We start from the raw sequence: 24,489 nt of genomic DNA on the forward strand, positions 1-24,489 counted from the left end.
GTTAGTTTTCTATGTGTGTGTCTTTGACAGAAGGTTCAAAGACTATTTGTCCTGCTTCTCTGCTTTCGTTCTCCTCGTCAAAGGCCCCTCAGTCCAGCTCACCCAGCCTGGCCTCAGCCTGTGCCCACTGTTTACTGTGACTGTCACCAGGCCCATGAAGGCAAAAACAAAGGGGGGTCTGTTCCTATTGTCCTGCCCAGGATCATCAGCTCGTCTCTGGGCACAAACTGAGCTGAAGGTTGGGGGTTGTTGGAGGACCACCGGGGGGTTTTACCTCACCAACCGTAAAGCACGGGCAAGAGCAATAGCATGAGACAATGAGAGAAAGGGCAAGAAAGTGAGAGAGAGAGGAAGATGTATAGTTTTAGCTAAAACCAAGAGCCTTTCAAGTCCCCTGTCGGAAACTGCTGTAATGTAAACACCTGCGGCCATTAGCTGATTCTATCTGAGGCACCGGATAGAAATGTTTATATGTTACAGGCTACTACTGAAAGGCCATTGGAAAGCAAATAGAGGATTAGATATACAGAATGAGTAGTGGCAGCCCATGTGAGCTTTCAGGCTTTAAGCCATGTTGAACTGTCATTGGAAAAAGAGTAGTGGAACTCCTTTGAAGACAAGAACAACCACATTAAATGGGCAGGAAGGTGAGCTAAGTGTAGAAGACCCCAAGACATTCTCTGCCTCTTTTCCTCCCCTCCTCTGTTTGCAATCATAGCTCAAGCCGTCTGGCAGCCGCTCTTGCTGTGCCATTGAAGTCTAATTTTACTGTCATAAAAATCACCTGGCAAGCTGTAGCCCTAAAACACATCAACCAACCAGAGCTTTTACAACACCACTCTCTGTGTACAGAAAAGGTTTTTAGGAGGTCTGTCGGGATAAAGTGGCCGTTCCATGGTGCAAGGACCATCTGAGATCCCTCCGTCTCTGTCAGTGAGAACGGAGCTGTACAAGAGGGTCAGGAGCGTTCCATTAAAGTGTGGTGTTTAAGAGGTGCTGGGGCCAGGGGGGCAGATGGAGGGATGGAGCAGCTGCCAAACATCTGCACCCCTCCTTCGCATGTCTGTGCTCTGCCTGTGCACCGCCGCCTTTGTCACAAACTTCCTGCGCCAGCAGTGGGGATAAAAAGCTTGGATGTCTGCAAAAATGCAGCATGAAATGGCAGTTGTGCTGCCTCTCTGACATCAAAGGTCAACTGACTTATAACTGCGCTCACGACCACATGACCTGAGGCGTTCAGATGGTGCACCTGCAGATTTGACAGCATTGAAGTTTTCACTCGCACAAGCAAACAATTATTCTCTGGTTTTATTTTCCATATGCACACCAACTCTGAAAAGGCCTATTGTCAGTGCACATCTGCCAGTGTTGAATCCACTCAGGAACTCTGAATTTTGGGAAAGGAATGACAAAAGGTGCAACTGACAACATTTACTTTTTAATAAACTGAAGTATTATGATACAAATTTGGGACTAATCCGTTTTCTATTTGCACATGTTGCCTCAAGCCAATCTACAACTTATGACAAAGGCAGAGTTAGCTCTCCATTAGACAGGCACCTCTCTCTCTCTCTCTCTCTCTCTTTCTCTCTCTCTCTCTCTCCCTCCTGCTCCTCCCATCCTCACAGCGCCTCCTCTACAGAACGTGTTCCTGTCTCTCCCGGTGAAGCAGCCTCCTCTCTACAGTTGCAGGCTGCATCACAGGCTGGATGAGGATAAAGGTCCACGCGAACACAATCTGCCCAGAGAACCAATCAATAAAGAGGTCTCGGGGTTAAGTTGATGGTTCATTCGGGAGTACTTCCCTCAACATGAGGGTCTGTAGCTGATTTTGGATATTGAACACAGGCTACCTGTTGCTAAGAGTTCAATATCCATTTCCCAGAGTTTCGGCGAGCAGAGCTGGGCGCAATTACGCACAAGTACCAATGGCACCGATTTGGGACAGACGGGCTCCCGCGTTGCTCTTGGTGTGGAGCTACTGCGTCCTGGCGGATACCGCCTTTACGAACTTTACTCTGGACAACGAGTTCCACTCCAGTTTTATCCACCGTCGGCTGAAGAGCCAGGAGCGCAGAGAGATGCAGCGGGAGATCCTGTCGATCCTGGGGCTGCCGCACCGACCGCGACCTCACCTCCACGGAAAGCACAACGCCGCCCCGATGTTTATGTTGGACCTGTACAACGCCATGTCCACAGAGGGGGACGAGGACAGATACTCATACCCCTACAAGCCCGTCTTCACCACCCAGGGGCCCCCGATAGCCAGCCTGCAAGACAACAACTTCTTAAACGATGCAGACATGGTGATGAGCTTTGTCAATTTAGGTAGGCTCCTTGTTCTTTCACTGTTTGTGTCACCAGAAACTAAACACTTAATTCAAAACAGCAAAAGCCCCCGAGGGACAAAGAAACACGTTCAATTATCTCAACAATTAAGGCCACTGAAGGGAATATTGTCAGTCCAGTCATCTCAGTTACATTGCACATGTTATGATTAGATCATTATTTTTCATAACCTCCAAAAACACATGAAGTCCCCAAACATGAAGTACAGTTTTCAGTTTTAAAGTTTCTGAAGCTAAATACACCTACATTCATTTTATAATTCTCCTCAAGGGATGATGGAAGTATTGCCCTCTACTTGTTCCATCTCTTCCTGGTTTTTCAGACCCCCTCCATGAGCATTCCACTCATGTGTCCACGGGGAAAGTATAACTCCAGTGACATTTTAACTTGTTACACCTCAAGCTGCACCTGCATGCACACACAGGACAACAGCACAATAATCATGTTTACATGCAGCTACTTTACGAGAAGGCACAGTTATACAGCTAATACTAAGGAGTGTCACATTCCAGTCTCCCTCTCTGTCAAACAGCTGTGCACTGCAGCCAGCTAATGTTAAGGTACTGGGTCTGCATATGACAGACCAGCAGGCAGTTAATATGTCAACCACGTGTTATCTAAAGAATGAGTAAGTCAACCTCAGAATGGGTTCAAAGTGCACTGCTCCCTTCTCTCCAACCTGGAGACATGCCTATAGACAGAGCACACATTAATGATGATCTGAGTTTAGTTTAGTCAGTATTGGTCATACACCTAGTCATCATGTCGTATGATGCACTTCACACCAATAGAATAATTTAGTTTTTAAATTGTTGTTCTGTTTATCGAATGTGAACTGTCTTGGTTGATTTTACAGCCGTCAGCAACACTTTGGGGTAATCAAGTGCAGATAATCACAACATTAGCATTGGTGTGAGGTTTACAGATACATATACACACTGTTATTAATACAGTTTTGCTCCACAAATGATTCAGTCACAGCAAATGCTCCAGATGAGTTGATTTTTTTCCCTGCAGAAAACGGCCGATGCAGTATAATGAAATTCTCTGCAGGCATATGTGGTATTTAAATGTGTGCAAACCAACCGAGTCTTGGTGAATTTTTGCAAAGACTTGGGAGTTTAAATTCAAACCTGGAAAGATCATTGTTGGAGTGTCTTGGCAAGAGAGAGGGAGGTGACACTGGTGCCTCCACTGCACTGTGTAATTACTGTGGGAGCTGCTGCATTGTGACTATTTTTGACAGGCTGTGACACAGATGGATTTGACCACAGAGACTCGCAAAGTCAAGGGCCTCGCAAAGTCAAGGGCCAAGGCTGCAGCGTGCAGACAAGAAGGAAGGGAGCTTTTGAGAGAGAAGGAGAGATCAGGGCTCCATTGCTTTTGCAAGGATGATACTCAAAGCAGAAAGAAAGTAAAGGTCACGTCAGCTGTAAAGAATCTTTGACATATTACTGTTATCCATATATAAAGCAGGTGTGTGTCATTGCATGTTAGCTATCTACCATGTGTCACATCTCTCAGCAGAGTTCATTGTCAGGTCGCCCCCTTGTCCCCCCGAGTCTCATGTGATACCATCTAACATACGTCCTGGCAGCTTAATTTAAAACAGCAGATAAAATGCTGTTTCATTACCCTTCACATGAGAGTGAGATGGACTCGCTATTTCCTCTCCAAATCCCTTCCTCTCAACGTTTTGCTCATTGTGGTTTTGTTTTGTTATTGCAGCACTGGTTTGTAATTTCATTTAGAAGACAAGAGCGTTCTACTTCTGATTTCTATTTACGTCATCGAGCTGCAGTCCAGAGCTACCCATCTGGTTAGAAGTGCAAAAAACACATCTCTGTTATTAGCCACTTCATTATCTTAGTAATGATTTGATCTAAGAAAAGAAATGTTCTTCCTCTTCCTTGTTGTCACATTGTGTGTGTGAGTGCTGCAGACTCCAGTGCAGCCAGCCAGGGTGGGTGTGGGCTTTGGGACAGACCCCAGGCCAGGGACGTCCTCTCGCTGAGTCACTGCAGTTTAAAAGGCCAGCTGTGTAAATGACTTACAGCATACGTTCATAATTTACACCGTTACACACAACACAGGTCACACAGGCACTGGGTGTGTGCTGGACACGCCATGATCATAACCCAATCGATCTATCTTTATCCATCTGTCTCTTTCTCTATCTGTCTCTATCCACAACTATTTAATTGAATCCCAGTGGTCTCTGCCAGCATTAACCCTGAGCCACCATGAATTAAGTCATTTCCTCCTTAACAAACCACAGCTTCCAGGGCTTTTGGCCTCTGCTTTGGCCTTTGCCGAGCTACAGTTCAGTTAAGCTCAAGTTCTCTCTCACACACAAGCCAGTCATACGCTGCCATCCAGGCACACACACAAACACTCATCATGCCCATTTACTCTTCCACAGGAAAAGACGGTGACTTGAACGTCTGCTATTTGCATCCTGGATGACTGAAACAGTGGCAACATCCTCACCTGTGTTTATGTTTGGAAGGGGAGAGGGGCGTTTATAGTCTTTTACTGTAAAATGTTATCATGAGGTATATGTGAGTCAGAGCGTCCTGATTATTCCTGTCCTCAAGAAATCCTGTGTTGATTAACTTAACCTTTAGAGAGTAGGGGGAAAAGAGGCAATGCTACATTCCAACTGTGTGTGTGTGTACATATACTTTGGGATGATTAATAAATCAACACAGTGGTTTACCTGCATTCAGCAGAATCTTAAGCAGTTTTCACATGACCTACACATGCACAAGGCAGCGGGAGGTTCTCTGCACAGACGTGTTCACAACAGCAACAAATCCTCCTCATTATTATTATTATTTTACTTCTACGTGTATGACTTCTCCTGGATTTCTCCAGACATTATACTTGGTGGAGAAACTCCATAGAAACTACTGAGCGTTCCACTTGGGCATTTGCGTTCACACATGCGCTTCCTCCTGAGAAAATACGGAGGAACTGCGGAGTTCAGTGAATGACTGAAAGCAGCTATAATGTGATTATATGTTATTATATATGAAGAGTTTGGTCATAAACACTCGTGTAATTTTTAAAAGTTGTTAGTGCTGTATTATACTTAGTACTTTCCAGGTTAAACAGGATTTGTTGACAATAAAAAGTATATAATATATCACCATACTTATCTTTGGACAATACAAATCACAGAGTTAATAAAACTTTTGCTGTCAACATTTTACTCTGACACATGTAAGGATTGATTATTTCACAGGTGATACATCCACCATATGCCAGTATCACAGAATATCAGAACTAATATCATGATGGTTTCAGATTCCAGCTTTTGTGCATACTGCCACAAAATAAAAGCATCTAAATAAGGAACAAATATCAAACCATTGAAAAAAACCTGATGTGCTTTTAAAGGTCCAGTATGTAGGAGGGGATCTATCGGTAGAGAGGAAATATAATTATTATATTTTTTTCATTAGTTTATAATCACCTGAAACAAATTATCATATAATCTTTGAGATTTTTTGATGTGTAGGGTGTACACGCTTGGAAGCTGCAGGAGACATGAAAGCGCTTCAGTTGGATGCAATTTGCAACTTCACCACTAGATTTCACTAAATCCTACACACTGGTCCTTTACTTGTTCAGGGTTGTGCTGCTGTTGATAAGCACCACATGTGATACATTGGAAGGGTTGAACAACAGTAAACAAACGAAGTTCCTCTGTTTTCATTTACTCATTGTTTCAATATGTAACATTTGGGTCACAGTCATCATCTCACCCAGTTCAAGCCACGGTGCTGCACGTAGTTGTCTTGCGTCACGTTACAGCTCTGCCTATATTTAAATAGAGACTTGAGGCTGTGATCATTAAAGGAAGAGATATTGCCCAGACCTGGCGTGCTGAGTGAGTCAGTGCACTAGTGGGTAATTATCCTTTGCGTTACCTTGGTGACCCGTCAGGGCACCACCTGGCCCTCCACCATTCATGGCCCTCTGTCTACGCCCACAGGAGCTGCCACACGGCCGCCCGCCAGCTTCCTCTGCCTTAGAGAATGTGTTAATGGGAAGGCAATGCAGAGCAGAGAAGGGAGTTGTCATACAGAGAAATTAGTTTGGGTTTATTAGAGGATTTAGCTTCAGACAACATTGTGTGACCGGCTTACACATACACACACACACATATGCATACACTTACACACACATGGCTACATGCTCAGAGGCTGTTGTGTCACACTACAGTTGTGTGCGAGGCACACAGCTCTGGTTTTAAAGCTGATAGTGGTCCATATGTTTAATTTTAAGCGAATAACTCCAATATCTCAAATACTCATAGCTTTCCCCACCCTTCTCTCTATTGCTCCTTGCATTCCTCTCCACAGTGGGCTGCCCGCGGTGCTGAGGTTAATACAGATGTTTCCCTCTGTCTGCAGGCCAATGCAGCTGTGCAGTGAAACTTTATCTGTTCAGAGTCCAACAAGTCCCCTCATCTCGACCTCCACCATCACGTCTGCCCCGGTCTCCAATCCATCCCACACTCAGCACCACTTGATACCAAATGTCCCTCCCTGCTCTGCCTGAACCAACAGTATTGATTATCAGCACTGGCCTCCTAGTTTTAATTAGTTAGTTATCCTATGGTCCCAGTAGTGTTGTGGGGTGTTTAGTCTCCAGCCTCCAGCTCTGGCCCTCACCTCTAGAGGTTTGAACCTCCTGCGCTCCCAGACATAAAACATTTCAACACTTTCTCAAGTTCTTCTGTGTGTTTTTCTACTCCCCACCTTTCTCTCACACATCTACACATATACATACACACATATTCTCTCTGAACCCAAAACACTGCTTTCTCTGTCTCACTTCTTCATCTCTCACTCATCTCTGTCATAAACACACACACGGTCTTATTTGTCCTTTTTCTTCACCGCTGAGTTGTTGACTTGACAGATTTGTCCTCGTCACCTCAGCTCCCACCAGAAGCTACTTTCTGAAATGTGCATGTGTTGGAAGTCCAGTCATTCCTCTGTGCATGTAGCCTGTCCGAGGCACTGTTAGCATGTCCCTTTCCCTCCAGTAGATTTATGTAATTGCTCCTGTATACACTCTCAGTGGTTGAAAAGCACAGGCATGTGTTTGTGCACGCATGCACACATGTGTGGAGAGAAACGCACATGCATTTTTTTTTTTTGCCCAAAGGAATGCTTCTGGAGTTAATTAGTGTTATTGCGTGCATGTTTTATTGCCTTCTGCTGGACAGGGAGTGAGCAGAAGCACAGGAATGTACAACTTAGTACAGATAGCCCTGCCTCCCTGTCAGGTAATTTCTCTTAATGCTCTCTGCCATTTGATGCATTCTGTTGAGGTCCAGTGTTTTTTAATAAATATCGCAAATGGAGACAAAGAACCTTTCCTCTCATAAGTGTCACCCAACTTTACAAAGTCTGCAGCTGGCAAGATTCTGGAAAGTCGTGTTTTTTCCACTTATCTCCCTGATTCACCTGTTGAACCCAGCAGTCCAGAATGACATCTGGATGTACATAGCAGAGCCTCTGTGCTCTTGGCCAGGCTGAGGCACTTGCTGGGAGAGATGATGAAACACACTGCGGGTGGGACTTGACAGTGTGGCGAGTGGTCAAAAGGCCCAGATGTACTAAGCAGCAGGCGTTCTGTTCTTAACGCTCTGCTTCAATGATGGACGGAGCTTCTACATTGCCAGGAATGCTGGACTCGTTTTCGTTTTTCTAATAATTTCCCTATCTTGCCCTGATGCTTTCCTTTTTTCTTTCTATCCCTCAGAATTTTGTGGTAAACTCATATTTGTTGCTCAGATAACATGCGACCACTGCAAACTGCATATGAGAGAAGTGGAATTATAAAAAGTTCAGCGGATAACAGAATGCATGATATTTAACCACTTCTCTTTCATCTGGATTACTTTGGCCTGGGCTTATCAGTGACTGGCAGCAAATAAGACTCCCCTGCACTTCCATGTACCAAGGTACCAAGCAGTGAAGCTGACAGAGCAGATGTGAGCCAGAGCACAGCCAGAAATCCTGGGACAAACAGCTCCTCTGCTGCAAAAACAAATACAGTCCTCTTTGCTTGGTACTGGGGCACTGACAGATCAGAGGGGAGAGGAGGAATGAGATGAGAGGAGAAGGAAGAGACAGAGAGAAAAGGAGAATAGGGTTTGAAGGTGGATAAAGAATGCATGTTGTAATGCAAGTCCATTACTCTCATTATTCCTCTTACTTGTTGGAACATAATGTGCTTCAGAACTTTAGTGTTAGTGCCGTGATGTGTGTGTGCATAGTAAAACACTATTTAAGAGCCACCTACCCTGCCCAGTCGCCAGCTGCACTGTGTGATGTGTGTTAGTTCTCCTCGCGGAAGATTGCGTTAGCGGAAGCTCGTAATACTGACCAGATTCCTCACCAGGCTCCGACAGCCAAATCAAAGCTTGTAAAAGCCAAGCAACAACTGTACACAAGGGTTTTTTAAATGATAAGTGATGAAATATTGCGTATGTGCACCATGGAATATGAATTGCATGTGGCAGGTTACTATGGTATTTATTTTGGTGAGTGTGCAGCTGTGTTTCCTCTACAGATATTTTGTTTATTTAAAAAAGAAATGAGCTGTAATGAAACAAAATAAACCATCTGTTAAAGTCAGAGTGCCAATGTGCCTGACACAAGACGCCGCTTTGGGATGCAGGAGGAAATGACACAAAGTTCTCTTTAGACACCGGAAAATCTGTTTGTGCCGATGTGCATATTGTATGTGCATTTTCCTGAGGTCTATAATAAGAGGTGGCTTGGCTGGTCGAGGAGGGTGTGGCCCCTGTGGCCACAAAATTAAAGAACATATAAAACAAGGGGATGAGGGGAAGAGAGAGTGGGGGAAACTGAATGGCTGTGGTTTCACGTCTCTTGAGATGCTTTATCCGGCAGCTAAGGGGAAGTGCAGATGGTCACAGTGGCATCAGCGTGGAGGAAGATCCCTCGCTGCTTGGCACACATCTGTCCGCGTCCCTTCTTCCCCGTCTCTCATCACATTGCATCACACCGCAGAACAATGACCGCTGAAGATTTAGGATGTGGTTTCTTTGTTGTCACTGTTGCCTCTCACTAATGTACAGTCTCTCTTGGCAGACTTCTGAGGGAACATAATGAGGCCTCAGTTCCAATTTTCGAGATGACTCAATTTGTCCCACAGGACCTTCAGTCACAGTGAGGCTTCTTCACCGACAGATTTTCTTCAAAACATTCTTTTCAGAGCCAATATTGATTATAAATAATCAAGAAGACCATCGAATGATATTTAGAAGTGATATACATTTGCAGTTAAAATGTAAATGTTGATGTCAAAATCAAGAACAACTCCAGCTCTAACACTCTGGTTGCCAGTGATTCTGTGTTGCGGGTAGCCTTTTTTTACTGGTCTATCTCAACCCAGTTATTTTGTCTATTTTCTCCTGTTTTCTTCATTTCAATGGTTAATTACCCACTTTATATTTAAACTTAAAATACATCTGCTCAAGTACTCATTGCGCTCACGCTTGTGTCTTAGATCAACAAAAGCATAATATTTTCATAAAGTTGAAGTGTTCTTGTAACTTCAATGTAGAGAATGATTATGTAAGCCTTCAGTACTATTAGGCTATTACTCAAGATGTGTAAACAATCAGGGAGTGCTTTGAATCACAGAGTTGCAAAACATTTTGATCATCGTAAAAATTTGATTTGCCAGGTTGATATTATTTGACCATTACCTTAGATTCACCAGTTTGGCTTAGAGTAAAGGAAGGATTCAAAATATAAAGAATCAACATAGAAATATAAAGTTAATCTATTAAAATAAAACTAATACAACTAATTTAATTCCATTCACCTCTGAGTTGAAAAGCATGAGCGAATTAAAGGAATCATAAATGTTTCCTATAGATACTGTTATGTGACGCAATGTGATTGTGTCACGCATCACAATCACTGACTTTAGGGCAAATTAAAGATTACACAGTTGATTTTATAATCTGCAGATTAAATCAGTTCAATTTTGCAAACTTTTAAGTTGAAGTTAGTGATTACGCTTCCATGCTTTTTTTCTTAGCAGCTGCAAAAACAAAGCTTCTTGAATTCACTCCTCCTCTGATTCACACCTCTGGCTCACTTCCTCTCCATAGCAGTGGACTCATGGGTATTGTAGTAGCTGGACTGGCTGCAGAATAAGAAAGAGATGTAAATCTCAAAACATTTCAGAAATGTGTTTATTTGCTTTTTTGCAGAGCGATAAATTAATATTACTCTCACATGAATATGAAGCAGCAGTAACTTATTGGAGTCTCAACTGGTGACCCGCCAAGAACTAGTCCAGCTCATAAATCCCCTGTGAATTGTCTTTTTTTCACTTTCTCTTTGTGCAGATTAAATAAACGAGTTGTGTAGATGTCGGTAGGTGGATTTTGTGACTTTTGGATGGAGCCAAGCTGCCTCCCACTGTTTTCAGACTTTGTGCTTAGCCTAGTTAGCCAGTTGCAGATTCATATTCAACAAACAGATGCGAGTCTGGCATTGATCTTCTCATCTATCTTTCCTTCTCTCCAGAAAGTTGCTAAGTGTATTTCCCCAAAATAAAAACATTTTCATTTCAACCAAAACTATCATCAGCATGAAGGTAAATGAAAAAAAAATCTGGATTCTTGTAATTTAGATGAACAGACCATCGGACACAGCTGCTGCCTCGGTGCTCTGTAAAGGGCAAAGAGAGGCTTTACAGTCAGATACATTCCTCTGAGCTCCACGCTGTTACATATCCAGTAGAAATCTCTGGTCCATGATGCCCAGTGAAGCGTGAGGTAGAACCCAACACTACAGTTTATGAGTGTAGAGGGCAGTGATGGCTGCAGTGAGAGGGCGAGAGAGAGTTACCAAAGCTGCTGTGAGTTCAGTCTCAGACCTCGAGATGACCTTCGGGCCGGACGACTCGGAAAAGATTGGTTTGACCACAAATCTTAAATGTAAAGACTCTTCTCCCTGTGGTTATTGCTTCTGCGTGCACATGGGCTCAGAGGCGTGTGTACTTGATTGCGCACACATGCCGAAACACTGCAGCGATTCAATGATCGTTAACCATAAGTTATAGCATGAAATGCCACTGACCCTTTCCCAGGGAGACAGGGCTGACAGGCCCCGCAGCAGTATAAATACATCACACAGCCATGATGTCATCAGTAGTCGCCAGTGGGCAGGATGTTTCCTAACGTTGTAATCGCCCTACTGTGGGCACTCACCCGGTACACAAGAGATCAAACCCTCCTCTCTCTTTATAGGATAAACATCTTGAGCGATCTGCCCCTCGCTTGCACTCGGTTTTTCTTCCCCTCTCTCCTTTAGCTTATGGAAACTATGACTTACTTATTCCCAGTTCTGTCGTTAAGTTACTGTTTGAGTAAGAGCAGAAGAAAGAGACGGATCATAATAGTTTATCAAATTTGCATGAGTCTATTTAGTGTGACAGCAACTTTCATGGACGTCCATCATTAAATCATCTGATTTGACTCACTGGTGACTTTTCCAGTGTCTTTGGGTATCAGGTGTGTCGTCGGAGTTAATGGCCTCTACAGGGAGGCAGATAGTGGTAGCACAATTAACTCAGGGGAATTATAGGTGGGAGATGGGGGGGGTGGCAAAGCTTAAGCCGTCGCTTTTTAGAAGTGAGAGCAGTGCCAGGGGTGAACTCCCCCTAGCCCTGACCCCCACCGAGCAGCGGAAGCGTGCAAAGCGGGACCGAGGGGTGTGAGGGCGGCGAACAGACACTTGGGCTAATTCGAGCCGTCAGATCTGTCTGCCGCTGCTCCGGAGCCTGAGGTGTCAGAGAAGTGTCTTGGGTCCGCAGGCACTGTAGTAGAGGGGGAAGGGGATTAAGGAGGGAAAAGAGAAGAAAAAGAGGAAGGGAGGGATTTACAAGAAGAGAGAAAACAGGAGTTGAAGGATATTTGGTAATGTTTGATAGTTGCTGTCAAATTCAATGAAATTACCAAAACTAACTATTTTAGGAGGTCGTGGTGTGCGACATTGTGGACACAATTTTTTGTTAAACAAACTTTCATGACTTTTTTGAGCTGTGGTGCCCTAGTGGGTGTTAATGCCAGCACAACAGTGGATGTGGAATGAATGAAACTGCAGTGTTGGTGTTCAGTGTTCATTCAAACAGGAACAAACAATTTTAGACTTTGACTACACCTAACAAATACTTATTGGTCAGATAGACAGTCAATGGACAAAACCATGAACTGAATGTCACAGTGTCTGATACATTTCCAGTGTTTTAGAAAAACAGCATGTTATTGAAACATTAGAAAGTAGTGGTAAACCTTAAATAACTTTTATAAAGTAACACTACAGTGGAGAAGGAGTCAGTATACCCAGCAAGGAAAAATACATCTTGAGAAGCTAGTGTTTGGACGGTAACCCTCTGGTTACCAGGTGCGTGGTAGATCTGAGGAATGGAGCACTCATCTCCATCCCGACATCTCATCATGTGTGCTGCTGTGCACGTGTGTGGCCCGCACGAGTCCAATGATGTGGGATAACTGTCATCATCAGCACTTTTTGTGAAGAGCAAATCAGACCGAATGATAAAAGCCGCTCACTGTGTGTGTGCATGTTTGTGCATGTTTGTGCGTGCGTGCACGTGTGTGTTTGTCTCTTTGCGTGTGTGTGTTGTTGCATCTCTAATTATGGATTACAGAAACCCATAATGATTGTGTGTGACGCACAAGACTATTCACTTCAGAGGCAATACTTTGTGAGTGTGTGTGTGTGTGTGTGTGTGTGTGTGTGTGTGTGTGTGTGTGTGTGTGTGTGTGTGTGTGTGTGTGTGTGTTTCCATGTGTGGTGCAGCAACCGATCGGGAAGCTGGCTACTTCAAATGAAGGGCTCACATGGTATGAGAGGGTGTGTTTGCCATATTTGTGGTGAGTGCATTTGTGTAACACAGGTGGGGCGATGGCTACTCACTTCCTCCCGGAGGAAGTCATAAATGCTCCAGCTTGGCTTAAACTGTGCGTCTTCCCCTCATCTAATGACTGCCATCTTGCTGTAATGGCCTGTGAGAGAAAGTGAAAGAAAGGACAATGACAGAATCATGGCTGTGCTCAGTTTCTCTAAAACTGTACATGATGAATTTCATGCATTGAGCAGTGGAAATGGAAAGTGATGTGATAGAAATAGTTAGCGTGGGAGTTGAACAGAAGCATCCAGCTGTTCTCGCATGCAAAGATAAAGAGCTTTTGCAGTGGAGGGGCGGGCGGCTGCTCTGGTGTCCTCACGGGAGGGAGCGCACCTGCACATGGCTACAGGAGGAGGGAGAGGTCCCTGGTGTGATGGAAGAATAAGCAGGCCCCGGAGCAGAGAGGTAGGACGGAAAATGAAAATGTGAGAGAGAAAACATGAAGTAATTGTTTCCTGGAAGGATAATAAAATGAAAATGGTAGCCCTTACTTTGTTATATGCTGTGTCCTGTTATGCTGCTCCAGGCGTTGCAGGCTCCAACAGTGTTTCCCAACCTCATGCAAGATAAATCACACAAGATGGTCACAGGATGATTAAAGGAATATGAAAGATAAAATATATTTGTGACACATTTTTTGCTCTTTTTTCCCCCTCTGCCAAAGAGGTTATTTTTTAGCCTTATTTGTTATTTGGGTTTTCAGCTGTATGACGCAAAGTCTGCTGAACAGATTTCCATAGATTCAGGTGGAAGGATGGGACTTGAGCCAAGATTATTATAATAATTTTGGTGCAGATCCCAAAAAATCCCTTGTGTAAACATTGCACGATCCAGAGTTTTTCAACATTTTCACCAATTTCCCAGGGAATACTGCATTGATGTCAATGAAGAAAAAATCTGGATCTAGTGGATTTAAATGTGGTTTCATATGGACATAGACTGTTTTCATCCACTCTGCAGTAAGAAATAGGGCCAGAAACCCATAACTATCATATGTGTAGCTAAGATAATGCAGATTCAGTAGAAAATCAACAGTTTATATGCATATTAAATCATTTTTGAAGTATGTCCATACAAACCTGGCAGATTTGGTCTTGAATTGTTGGGCCTTGGCAGGGGGAAGCACCATTCTAGGTTTCCTTCTGAAATATTCACCTCATTAGTTCTTGGATGATTCAAATTAAGCAATCCCTTTCTCCAACAACAACAACAAGCAATCCAACATTTTGATTTCATTGGTGATAAGAGAAAAATGTTCACGAACCTGTGGGCAATTATAGAGTGTGGAGTGAGCACACAAAACACAGTGCACTCCCTTGAGCTTCAGGCTTTTTTAGTTGTTCGATGTAAAGTGTGACTTGGAGGCTGAGCGCTTGATAAAAGACCTTATTGACGGAGTGGTCCACAGCACAGGATTGGTACAAGTGTTGACAGTGAGGGGACTGATAGAGTCAGGTGATAAATAAGCAGGGGTGGTTGGAGGAAGTGATGCTGAATTGATAAAAGGTCTACAGTGAAGTCCACGTAACCTTGAACTCCAATTGTTTTCAGGAAGAGTCGAACAGCTTTTCAAAGCAGCCCAGTGTGTGCCCGGAGCAGATGGAGGACAATGGCAGCCTAAAGCAAGGCCATCTAATGGCCAACAGAGTGCAGAGCTGTCCCTCATTGAAGAGTAATTAGATCCTTTCTTTTACTCCTGCTCCGGCCAATCATTTCACAGAGCTGCCTTTGTATTATGTACTTCAGCAACTGGGTTTAATAGAGACGTCCACAAAAGGGGATGTAGAGGAGAGTGCACGGGGAAAACTGCATAAGAAGGATGATGTGTGTACTGAAAGAAATACAACCACATGTGTGCAGTGAAACATGCATAACATTTGCATCATTGCACACTTATATTACTGACAGCTGGTGCAGAACAAGTATGTTGTCATCTGAGATTTGTTTGACTCATATTTGTTGTTTATTTGTATTTTCTCGTTGTCGTCGTAATTGTTTTGCGTTTGCCCATGTGTGCGTACTTGTCCGGTGATGTGTGAGCATGTTGACGGCTTTGCAAAGATCCGGGGACTTGTTGTTCTCATGCCAAAGCCGTAGCTCAGAGCCATGGAGGCAGTGGACCCTGATAAAGAATTGTTGAGCAACAATGGATGGTGGATGCAGGAGGGAGTCTTTACTCTGTAACCCAGCTGCGACTCAGCCCTGCAGGGGAGGTGGTTGATATCTAACTGTATGAAGACAGTGAAAGATTAATTTGATTATTGATTAACTGATTGTTCATTATTTTGAACCAAGTCACTCTTCCAAAGAGTTGCTTTGGACTCTAATTTTAGTTACGTCATGTCTTTTAAGGTCATGTCTTTAAAGTTACTTGCACTGCTAGTGCAAGAGATTTCCAATTTACAATAAGTTAATATTTGTATATATATATTTTATTATTTATTTATTTTCTTTTTTTAATTTAACAATTAATAATATCTCTATCGAGAGAAAGGGGATATCTACATCCAAAAACTAGACGAGATTTAGTTTTATTTTCTCCTTAAAAATGAATCAGTTTCTAAATTTGTTGTTTTTCAATTCTATTAATGAATTATTAATAGTTTTAGTCAGAATTTTGTAGAAAGAGGACAAGATAAAAAACTGTTTGAAATGCCACCGTGGTTATATTGATTTCATGTTTTTATTCAAGCTTATAAGTGATCCTAAGTTATTTAGGGCACTTCTGAGTGTGTGTTTACGTATCTGTTTGTATATGTATTGCTCTGTGTACATGTGGGGGGTCTGTCTGACAGTTGATAAAGATGGAGGTGGAAGGAGAGCAAGGAGATGATGAGAGACAAGGCGCTGACCCCTGGGATGTCCTGCTGGGACATGAGAGGACCAGGGTCAGGTGGGGCACGTCTTGGGGGTACGGTGGGGGTTGGGAAGCCGGGGTTTGGGGATGAAGACAGAGGAGGCGATGGGGATGGGGGTACACCAAACATGTAGCCCCAACTCATGAGAACCAGATGAAGGGCAGACTGGATGACTCTCTGGGGCTCTGAGAGGAAGAGAAGGAGAAGAAAGGGGGCTCATAAAACTGTCAGAGGCCGCCTGCTTCTCTCTATCACGGCCCAGTGTGCACCAGATGCATCGCTTCTAGTGCTAGTCCTCATGAATGTTTCAATCATAAACCAACATATGTAGTGCACATCTATAGATGTGTTTAATCTGAGGCTGATCCGGAGTCTGTCAGGCTATGTCAGCTCCCCGCTAACAAGAGTTAAGAGCCTGAGAGAAACAGATACTGGTTTTCTACCTTTTTTTTTTTTTTTTAGCAAACATGTGTTTTGTATCCATGGGAGACTGGACACCAAACGTAGAGCTTATATGAAGTCACATGACCCCTCTGTGTCCCCCCTGCAGACATTCTATGTCTCTGCTGATTAAAGGGAGCGTGCAGACCAGCCCACGTGAATAGAAACAGCATTCTCCGTACACTGCAGACACAATGTGTATGATGATGCAAATGTATTTCATATGTACGTTTTGTTTTTCGCAGTAGAGCACGACAAGGAATTCCTCCCAGTGCGGCGGCATCACAGAGAGTTCAGATTTGACCTCTCGCGGATCCCAGAGGGGGAGACGGTCACCGCTGCTGAGTTTCGCATTTACAAAGACTTCATCCACGAACGCTACGATAACGAGACCTTCCGCATCAGCGTCTACCAGGTGTTGGAGGAACATTCAGATAGGTGAGTATTGGTGTTTGTTTATAATAACATGAGTTTATTGTTTTGTTAAGCAGTGACTGGCTGGACTGTAAGTGAAGTGATTGTTTGGTTGATTAATCAATCCACCACTTGTCCCTTGTCCCAAAATGAAGTTTATATTTTTTGTTTTGTGAAATGCCCCAGAAACGGATGATGTGTCATTGATTTTGGTTCAAACTTTTAAGTCCCCTGCAGGATTAACTGCAACAACTTTATTAATCCCCTAAACATTTTATCTCACAACATCATTAGGTCACAATTTGTCAGATTTCAATAACAACCAAACTTCTGTAAAATGATTTCATGCATTTTAATCAGTCCAAGAAATCACAGAACTGCTGTCGTGATTTTGTCTTGTTATCGACTCACTATTTATTTATTTATTTATCAGGAACAAAGTAAAAATATTTGCATTATTAATTGTCTTTTTCGTCTTTTAACGTCTTTTTCACAGCAGATATTCACACTAGACCAAGACCCTGAAACTAAAGCCTCATGCATTACTTTACTTTAACTTTATTACTTTATTTAATACTTATACATGTGACATGCCAAAATACATTTTGTTTTCTGAAAGTTATTTGAACAAAGGAGTTTCAAAGCATCAACTTAGTACCTGGCAATTTAGACAATTAGTTAACTACAAATCAACATCAGTAATGAAAACCATAAATTGCAGTTCTATTCCTGAATGTTCTCTGATCTGAACATTTGGCCCCACATTCTCCATGTGGCTCATCATGAAGATGTGTACATGTCACTGTGTCCTACTCTCCTCGACCCCGCCTGAAGGTTTCTGTTGTGCAGAGGGAACAACACAGTCATTTATTCCTTTGCCAAAGACGGGCCTGGGTACATGAATGGACCAGAGCTCTGTGACACACTATCTGCCCAGTCACAAAATAGGTCGGGATACATGGAGAACAAGAGATTTGAGTCTCCAATGGTGGATGAGTGGAAAATCCAGAGTTCAGTGGGACTGACTAGGACATGCACTGTTTCACTCACTAGTTTTCACACAGTTTTTTCCTCTTTCACAGCTGTGTTTTTTTCTCTCTCCCTCTCTCTCTCTCTCTCTTTGGCTTTCTGGCTCTCCCACAAAATTCCAGCCAGTGATGGACTGTGCATAGTGTATGAAAGGACTGGTCGTTTATAAAGCCATTATTGTCAATTAAGAAAACGAAGTGTTCCCCTGGGCCTCACCATCTGGAGCCCTCTCTCCCCACCTCCCTCCCTGACTTGCTTTCTTGCTCCATCTCTCTCTCTTTGTTTCACTCCGTCACACTCTGCTGACTCCCTCTCTCCCCTCCATTGCTTTGCTTTGCGCTCCGGTCACTTAGCTTTACACTGTCAGGTGGTTCCAACCTATCTTTTGTAATTGTGCATATAATCCCTGTTGACTCATGTTCTTCTCTGACTTCAAGTGTGAACTTTTATTGTCGTGTTCCTCTCCAGAGAGTCCGATCTGTTCCTGCTGGACTCGCGGGTGATCTGGGCAGCAGAGGAGGGCTGGTTGGTGTTCGACGTGACAGCCACCAGTAACCACTGGGTCCTGAACCCGGGCAGGAACCTGGGGCTACAGCTCGCGCTGGAGAGCACAAACGGTGAGATTCACTCAGATCAGTGTCGTCCTCAGCATGTAGAACACTACAGATGACAAAGTTACTGGTGTGATGTGTTTTGCTGCAGAAGATGAAAATAAATGGTACAAAGATCAGGAGATGAGAAACCAGATAAATGACCATGGAGAATAAACAGTGTCCCACTGACAGTGAGGTACACTGTGGTAAATGGTGTGAAATTATGAAGTACAGAAGCTAATTCAGTTAAAAAAGAAAAAAAAATGATGAACTTAATTTTTTTAGCTCAGTTATAAGGTGCTTACAAGTCAAAAAATGAGGAACTTAAGGCGAACAATTGAGTCACACAAAATATAAGACTAAGAATGCGAGAAGATTTATTTTTAATTAATAAAGAATCTAATGATTCGAAAAGTCTAGACTAGAGGGAAAAGCATTTTACTTTAGCGCATGTACAATATGAGGTTAAAAAGTTTTTAAAAGTACGGGAGAAAGTGAAGTCAGGCCACAAGTCTTTATAAAAATGTCTTTAGCATTCATTACAAGTACAAAATTGTGATCTAAAATGGAAAATGTATTGCTAGATTGGCCTAGTGCAATTTCAAATATGGAGACGAATACGACTTTGTACTCTAACGGGAGTAAATGCAATTAGTTGCCTTCTTCTTTGAGGTGAACCACACTGAAACCATAAAAAACTACAGAGTACAATAAAACCTCACAACCATCAGATTATCATATTCTTCAGACAGACCCAATATAACTGTATAATGTGGAGTTGATGGATATTGTTGGATATGATCAAACAAACATTGACGTCTGCATCGCTCCGATGTTGTGACTGAAAGGCCAAACAATCATGTGAAAGATAAATAGGCCCCACTCCTCCTTATCATTCATCATCAGTCATCCGTTGTACCCTCAGCATCATTAGCAGGCATGCAGAAAAATACGCTGCGTCACTGTAAAGATAACATCTCAGTGTTCGTCACTCGGTAAACTTCATCAACAAAATATTATCTGTCACAGGACGGCAGGATGTTACACGTTACTTGAGAAAAACAGGCACTGTGTTGCTCTCGTGTTTTGGGAGGGGTGTGTGCGGGAGGTTGTATCCATGAGTGTGTGTTTGTGTGTGGATCGGGTACGAAGGGGGAGCATGTACAGACAGGCGCACGGGACGTCCTGTCGCCAGCAGCGACCAGAGGCCTTGATTTACCACCAAACGGTGATCAGAGAGACAGAAATTCTTCTGTGTGAGAACTGCTGGCGTGCACATGCATGCACGTGCACGAACACACCCACACAAATAGCAGATAGAGAAGCTTTGATGTTCAGTGTGCATTTGTTGAGGTGGAGAGGGGATGAGAAAAAGGGAAAGGAATTCACAGAGGAAAATCTAATTTATAAAACTGAAGCTATCATTAAAGACATGACAGAAGTGTTTGTCTTTTCTGAATAAAATCTGGATTTCTTTGACAAAACACCTGCTGAACTGTTCTCTCCCCCTGCAGGAGAGAGTATCAATCCTCGTGTGGCGGGGCTGATAGGTCGCAGTGGGCCTCAGAATAAACAGCCCTTCATGGTGGCCTTCTTCAAAGCAACCGAGGTGCACCTGCGAAGTATCCGCTCAGCGCCGGCAGGGACCAAACAGCGTAACCCCAACCGCTCCAAAGGGGCAAAGAGCCAAGAGGCACTCAGAGTGGCCAGTGTTGCAGGTACGAGCTCAGTGCTGGTGTTTACTGCTGTACTGCTTTATTCTGGCTTTTGTTGGCCTTGCCAGGAATTCATGGAATGGGTCACAGATGACTGATGCTTGTTGGTTCATGTGAGAAAAATCTACATTTTCATGGAACACTGGCCAACACATACAGTATGAACTCATTCATGAGGCACATGTTCACAAACACACAACACATCCAACACCAACAAAAGGATGCTTTTGGAACTGATTGGATTCTTGCACAACAAAACATGCAATGCACATTCGTCTCGGAGGTGTGAGCGCGCTCGTGTTTATGCGAAGCGCTGAAACATTACACCGTAATACTTGAGCTTCAAATACCCCTCTGCTGTTTTTGTTTATTTACTTGAGCATTACAGAGGAGTTGGGGCCAAGTTCTCTGCATGGAGGTAAGGCAGCGCAGGCTTTTATGGCAGAACACATCTGTGGTGTGCTGTGGGGCAACCGGGGCCACAACACATGGGCCAAATGGGCCTGTTTGGAACGTTGGATACCAGTGGTCTTTAACTGGATGATGAGAACCAGTCGCTCGTGATCATTTCCAATGTGAACAGCTCTCAGGAACTAATGTACCACAGAGCCCCAGAGGTCACCAGAAAAAGAGAGAGAGCGAGAGAGAAATACTATTAGATAGAAAACAGATTATTCTTTTTTTAACACATGGATGGTGTAAAGAGAAAGGCTGAAATGAGTGTGGAGAAAGCAGAGAGAATAAATAAAAGACTCCAGTTATATAAAATGTGGCAAGCCCCCTCTTTGTGCACATCTGTTTCAGCCAGTGGAAACTCAAAGCCCAGCTGAGTGACTTCTAAGCAGGGTGGCCCATTCATTTGAAGCAATTACCAAACTGCTGCTGTATCTGGAGGTGATTTCCTTCAGCCTTTGTCTGAATGTTAATGCTTCATATGGGAACTCTGGCTGTGCTTAGATCTGGTCTATATCTCTGCCTAATTAGGGCCTGACTGTGATAAAAAGTTAATTTGGGAAAATAGCACATGTTCTGAATGTCTGTCCTTTTCTCTGTCTGTCCCTCTCCTCAGAAAACAGCAGTACTGATCAGAAGCAGGCGTGTAAGAAGCACGAGCTCTACGTCAGTTTCAGGGACCTGGGGTGGCAGGTACGGAGAGAACGACGCTTAACTGAGACGGTTTCTGATCTTATCACAGGATCCAAATTTACATCACACTAGAATCAGCCCACATATACTTTATCCCTAGGGTGTAATATCCACTTTGCAGTTTCACCTTGATTCAGTCACTAAGTCCTGGGTCAATTAGTTATAGAGTGTAAAAAAAAAGGAGAAAACAAAAAAATGGAAATCATGTCTCCATTTCCTCCAGTTGCACAAAAATGAAGCCAAAATATTCTTTCGTGCGCTGCTGATAATTTAGAGTCTGTGCAGGAGTCAAATCTGGACAGAGCAGCTGTATAAAGACCAGGTCTGACTCAGATTTGGTCCTCGGGTGCTCGAGTCCAACTTGGCTGGCTACCTGGACTCTCTGCTCCTCCGTCTCCCCTCTTGATTTCTACTTTCATCACACTTTATCATTTCCCCATCTCCACAACCTGAAATGTACCTCTGACTCCCTCCTCACTATCAGGACTGGATCATCGCTCCAGAGGGATACGCGGCGTACTACTGCGAGGGCGAGTGCGCCTTCCCACTAAACTCCTACATGAACGCCACAAACCACGCCATTGTGCAAACCCTTGTGAGTAACCAAATACGCAGGGAACAAAAAACCCAGCAGTCATGTTTAGAGTCTAATCATCTCATCAGCTGTCACGGCAGTATAGCAGATGTTGCAACTACTGTATTTTAAAAGAACGCTTGGGACACAGGACGAAGTCGAACTTTTGGAAGTGTACAATAAAAATGTTGTTTTCCCTCACGGAGCTTCATGATTATATTCGTTCATGGTGTAATGATGAATTCCCCATTTTCCTCGCTCTCTCTCTCCCAGGTTCATTTCATTAACCCAGAGACCGTCCCGAAGCCTTGTTGTGCCCCCACGCAGCTCCACGCCATCTCAGTGCTCTACTTTGACGACAGCTCCAACGTCATCCTCAAGAAATACCGCAACATGGTGGTCAGAGCTTGTGGCTGCCACTAGACTCTCGGCATCTTCACACAGACACACAACATGTATGCACACACACGCACACACACACTCACACACACACACACACACACACACACACACACACACACACACACACACACACACACACTTTTAAGTAAAAGCTGAGAATGGATTTCAAAAACAAATTGCGTCCCACATGCATTTGATGAACGTCCTGAGTTTCCTGTGCGGGAAAAAGCTCTTGTCTCATCTTCAAGGTTTGTCCTGAGGCAGTAGACCGACGGACACACGCTGTTAGAGAGCGGATGAGCAGGGAAACGTCTCAGCCCGTAGTCTTTAGCCTTCACTCTGTGTAACTGTGTCAAAGGGCGAAGGCTGAACTTCACTCTGTGACACAACAAGAAGATTCTTGTTTTTCTTGAGCAAGAATTTCAATCAATTTTAGATTCCTCACCACAAGTACACACACATACCTACACACACGTGCACAAACACGCACACACACACACACACTCACTCACGTTTGTGCTTTCTACTGTGTATACAAGACATTTAAAGCAGTGATTGTACTGTATACTCCTTCACAGTCAGCAATATTTTGTTTATTTCAACAACTTGTTATTGTAGTTCATTCTTTTACTGTAGATTTTTATTATATATATATTTTTATGACTGAGAGACCCAGATTGAAGTTCTGAATTTCTTATATGTACAATACTGTGTAAATAATTTTTTTTCAACAAAAGTTAAAAAGCAAGAAGTGTATTTATTTCCTGAAATGTAACTTGGGTTTGTGTTTTCTCTTGTATGTAATGCCGCCTTTTTTCCTTCACTTGATGGTACACACACGCTCTGAGGAAATGAAAACAAAGTTGACGGGAAACTACTTTGACGTGAGCGTTGAGGTCAAATTCAAAGCACCTCTCTGTGTGAGCTTCACGCTGAGGGTAGAGGAGGACGTTTATGATGACTTGGACCTTTGGAAATGTCGAGATATTTCACAGGTCGTTACATAAACCTGACTCTCCTTTAAGAAAACCACAACAATCAGCTGAAGTATTGAGAAAAAAGGGAGATTTTTCAAAGCCTCTTATTCTGTGTGCAAAAAAATTTCAGGTTTATATTCCTCTGCTGTAATACAATCTGTCATATTTAAAAAAAAAGTATATTTATTGAGAGCTGGCTAAGCTGTTTCTACATTGTGCTCCGATATCTCAAACATGTTTAACTGCTGAACTGGTACAACAATAAACTGGGAGAAAAGCAACAAAGCCACGCTGAGGTGTGTTGTTTGATCCGGAAGAAAAGCAGAATGAAATCGGCGAGTTGAACGAAGATACACACGACAGTTTGATGAGAGTCCCTGTTCACCTTCGATCTCCTAAGAGCTTCCACATTCAAAAACAAATGTTACCCCCTCTCTCTCTCTATCTATCTATCTATCTATCTATCTATCTATCTATCAGTTTGTTTGTCTGTTTATTACTATTATCATAATTATAATTATTATAAGTGTCATTTGTGTGGGTATAGAGAGTAAGACAGATTTACACTGCCCTCTGCTGGATAAAACTACAAAGTGTCATTGTTAACACAGCATTATAGGGTTCATGTCTTCTTGATCTTAATTTTTGCATCATCATGTTCGGACTTCTATCTTAGTGAGGACACTCATTGGCATTTTGCATTCTCTTGCCCCTAACCATCCAAACTAAATGCCTGACCCTAAAACCAAGTCTTTACCCTCAAACAGCCACTGAGACTGGACACATTTTTGGAAAGTGAGGACCAGCCAAAATGTCCTCACTCTATCGGGTCTGTGCTTAAAATGGTCCCCAGATAGTACAGGAACACACACACACACACACTTTCATTTTAACAGGCTAAGCTGTGTGAGTTTCTTTACAGTGTTTAACAGAAAGAAAACAGAAACTAAATTGCAGATGTGGCACCAGGGGCTGTAGGTGTTGGATGAAAGC

At 43.2% G+C, this 24,489-nt stretch overlaps 1 protein-coding gene across 2 annotated transcripts; it reads left to right on the forward strand.

The window, feature by feature from the left end:
• Positions 1–1,644: 1,644 nt before the first annotated feature.
• On the forward strand, positions 1,645–24,107 carry bmp7b (bone morphogenetic protein 7b). 2 transcript variants are annotated; one of them, XM_020095995.2, is made up of 7 exons: positions 1,645–2,328; positions 16,892–17,084; positions 18,558–18,706; positions 20,197–20,400; positions 21,467–21,543; positions 22,028–22,138; positions 22,391–24,107. In XM_020095995.2, exons 1-7 carry the CDS (start codon positions 1,929–1,931, stop codon positions 22,538–22,540), a joined length of 1,284 nt encoding a protein of 427 aa, XP_019951554.1. In that variant the 5' UTR covers positions 1,645–1,928; the 3' UTR covers positions 22,541–24,107. The 2 variants fall into 2 exon arrangements, with proteins under 2 accessions (XP_019951554.1, XP_019951555.1); XM_020095996.2 differs by having other exon boundaries at positions 16,895–17,084.
• The last annotated feature ends 382 nt before the right edge of the window (positions 24,108–24,489 follow it).

This window comes from Paralichthys olivaceus, chromosome 6, assembly GCF_024713975.1.
Source record: "Paralichthys olivaceus isolate ysfri-2021 chromosome 6, ASM2471397v2, whole genome shotgun sequence".
Taxonomy (NCBI): domain Eukaryota; kingdom Metazoa; phylum Chordata; class Actinopteri; order Pleuronectiformes; family Paralichthyidae; genus Paralichthys; species Paralichthys olivaceus.

Coding starts and splice junctions, on each gene's coding strand:
- bmp7b (XM_020095995.2), top strand. CDS start 1,929: ATGGCACCGATTTGGGACAGACGGGCTCCCGCGTTGCTCTTGGTGTGG. Junction 2,329..16,891: donor GATGAGCTTTGTCAATTTAG/GTAGGCTCCTTG, acceptor TGTTTTTCGCAG/TAGAGCACGACAAGGAATTC. Junction 18,707..20,196: donor CGCGCTGGAGAGCACAAACG/GTGAGATTCACT, acceptor CTCCCCCTGCAG/GAGAGAGTATCAATCCTCGT.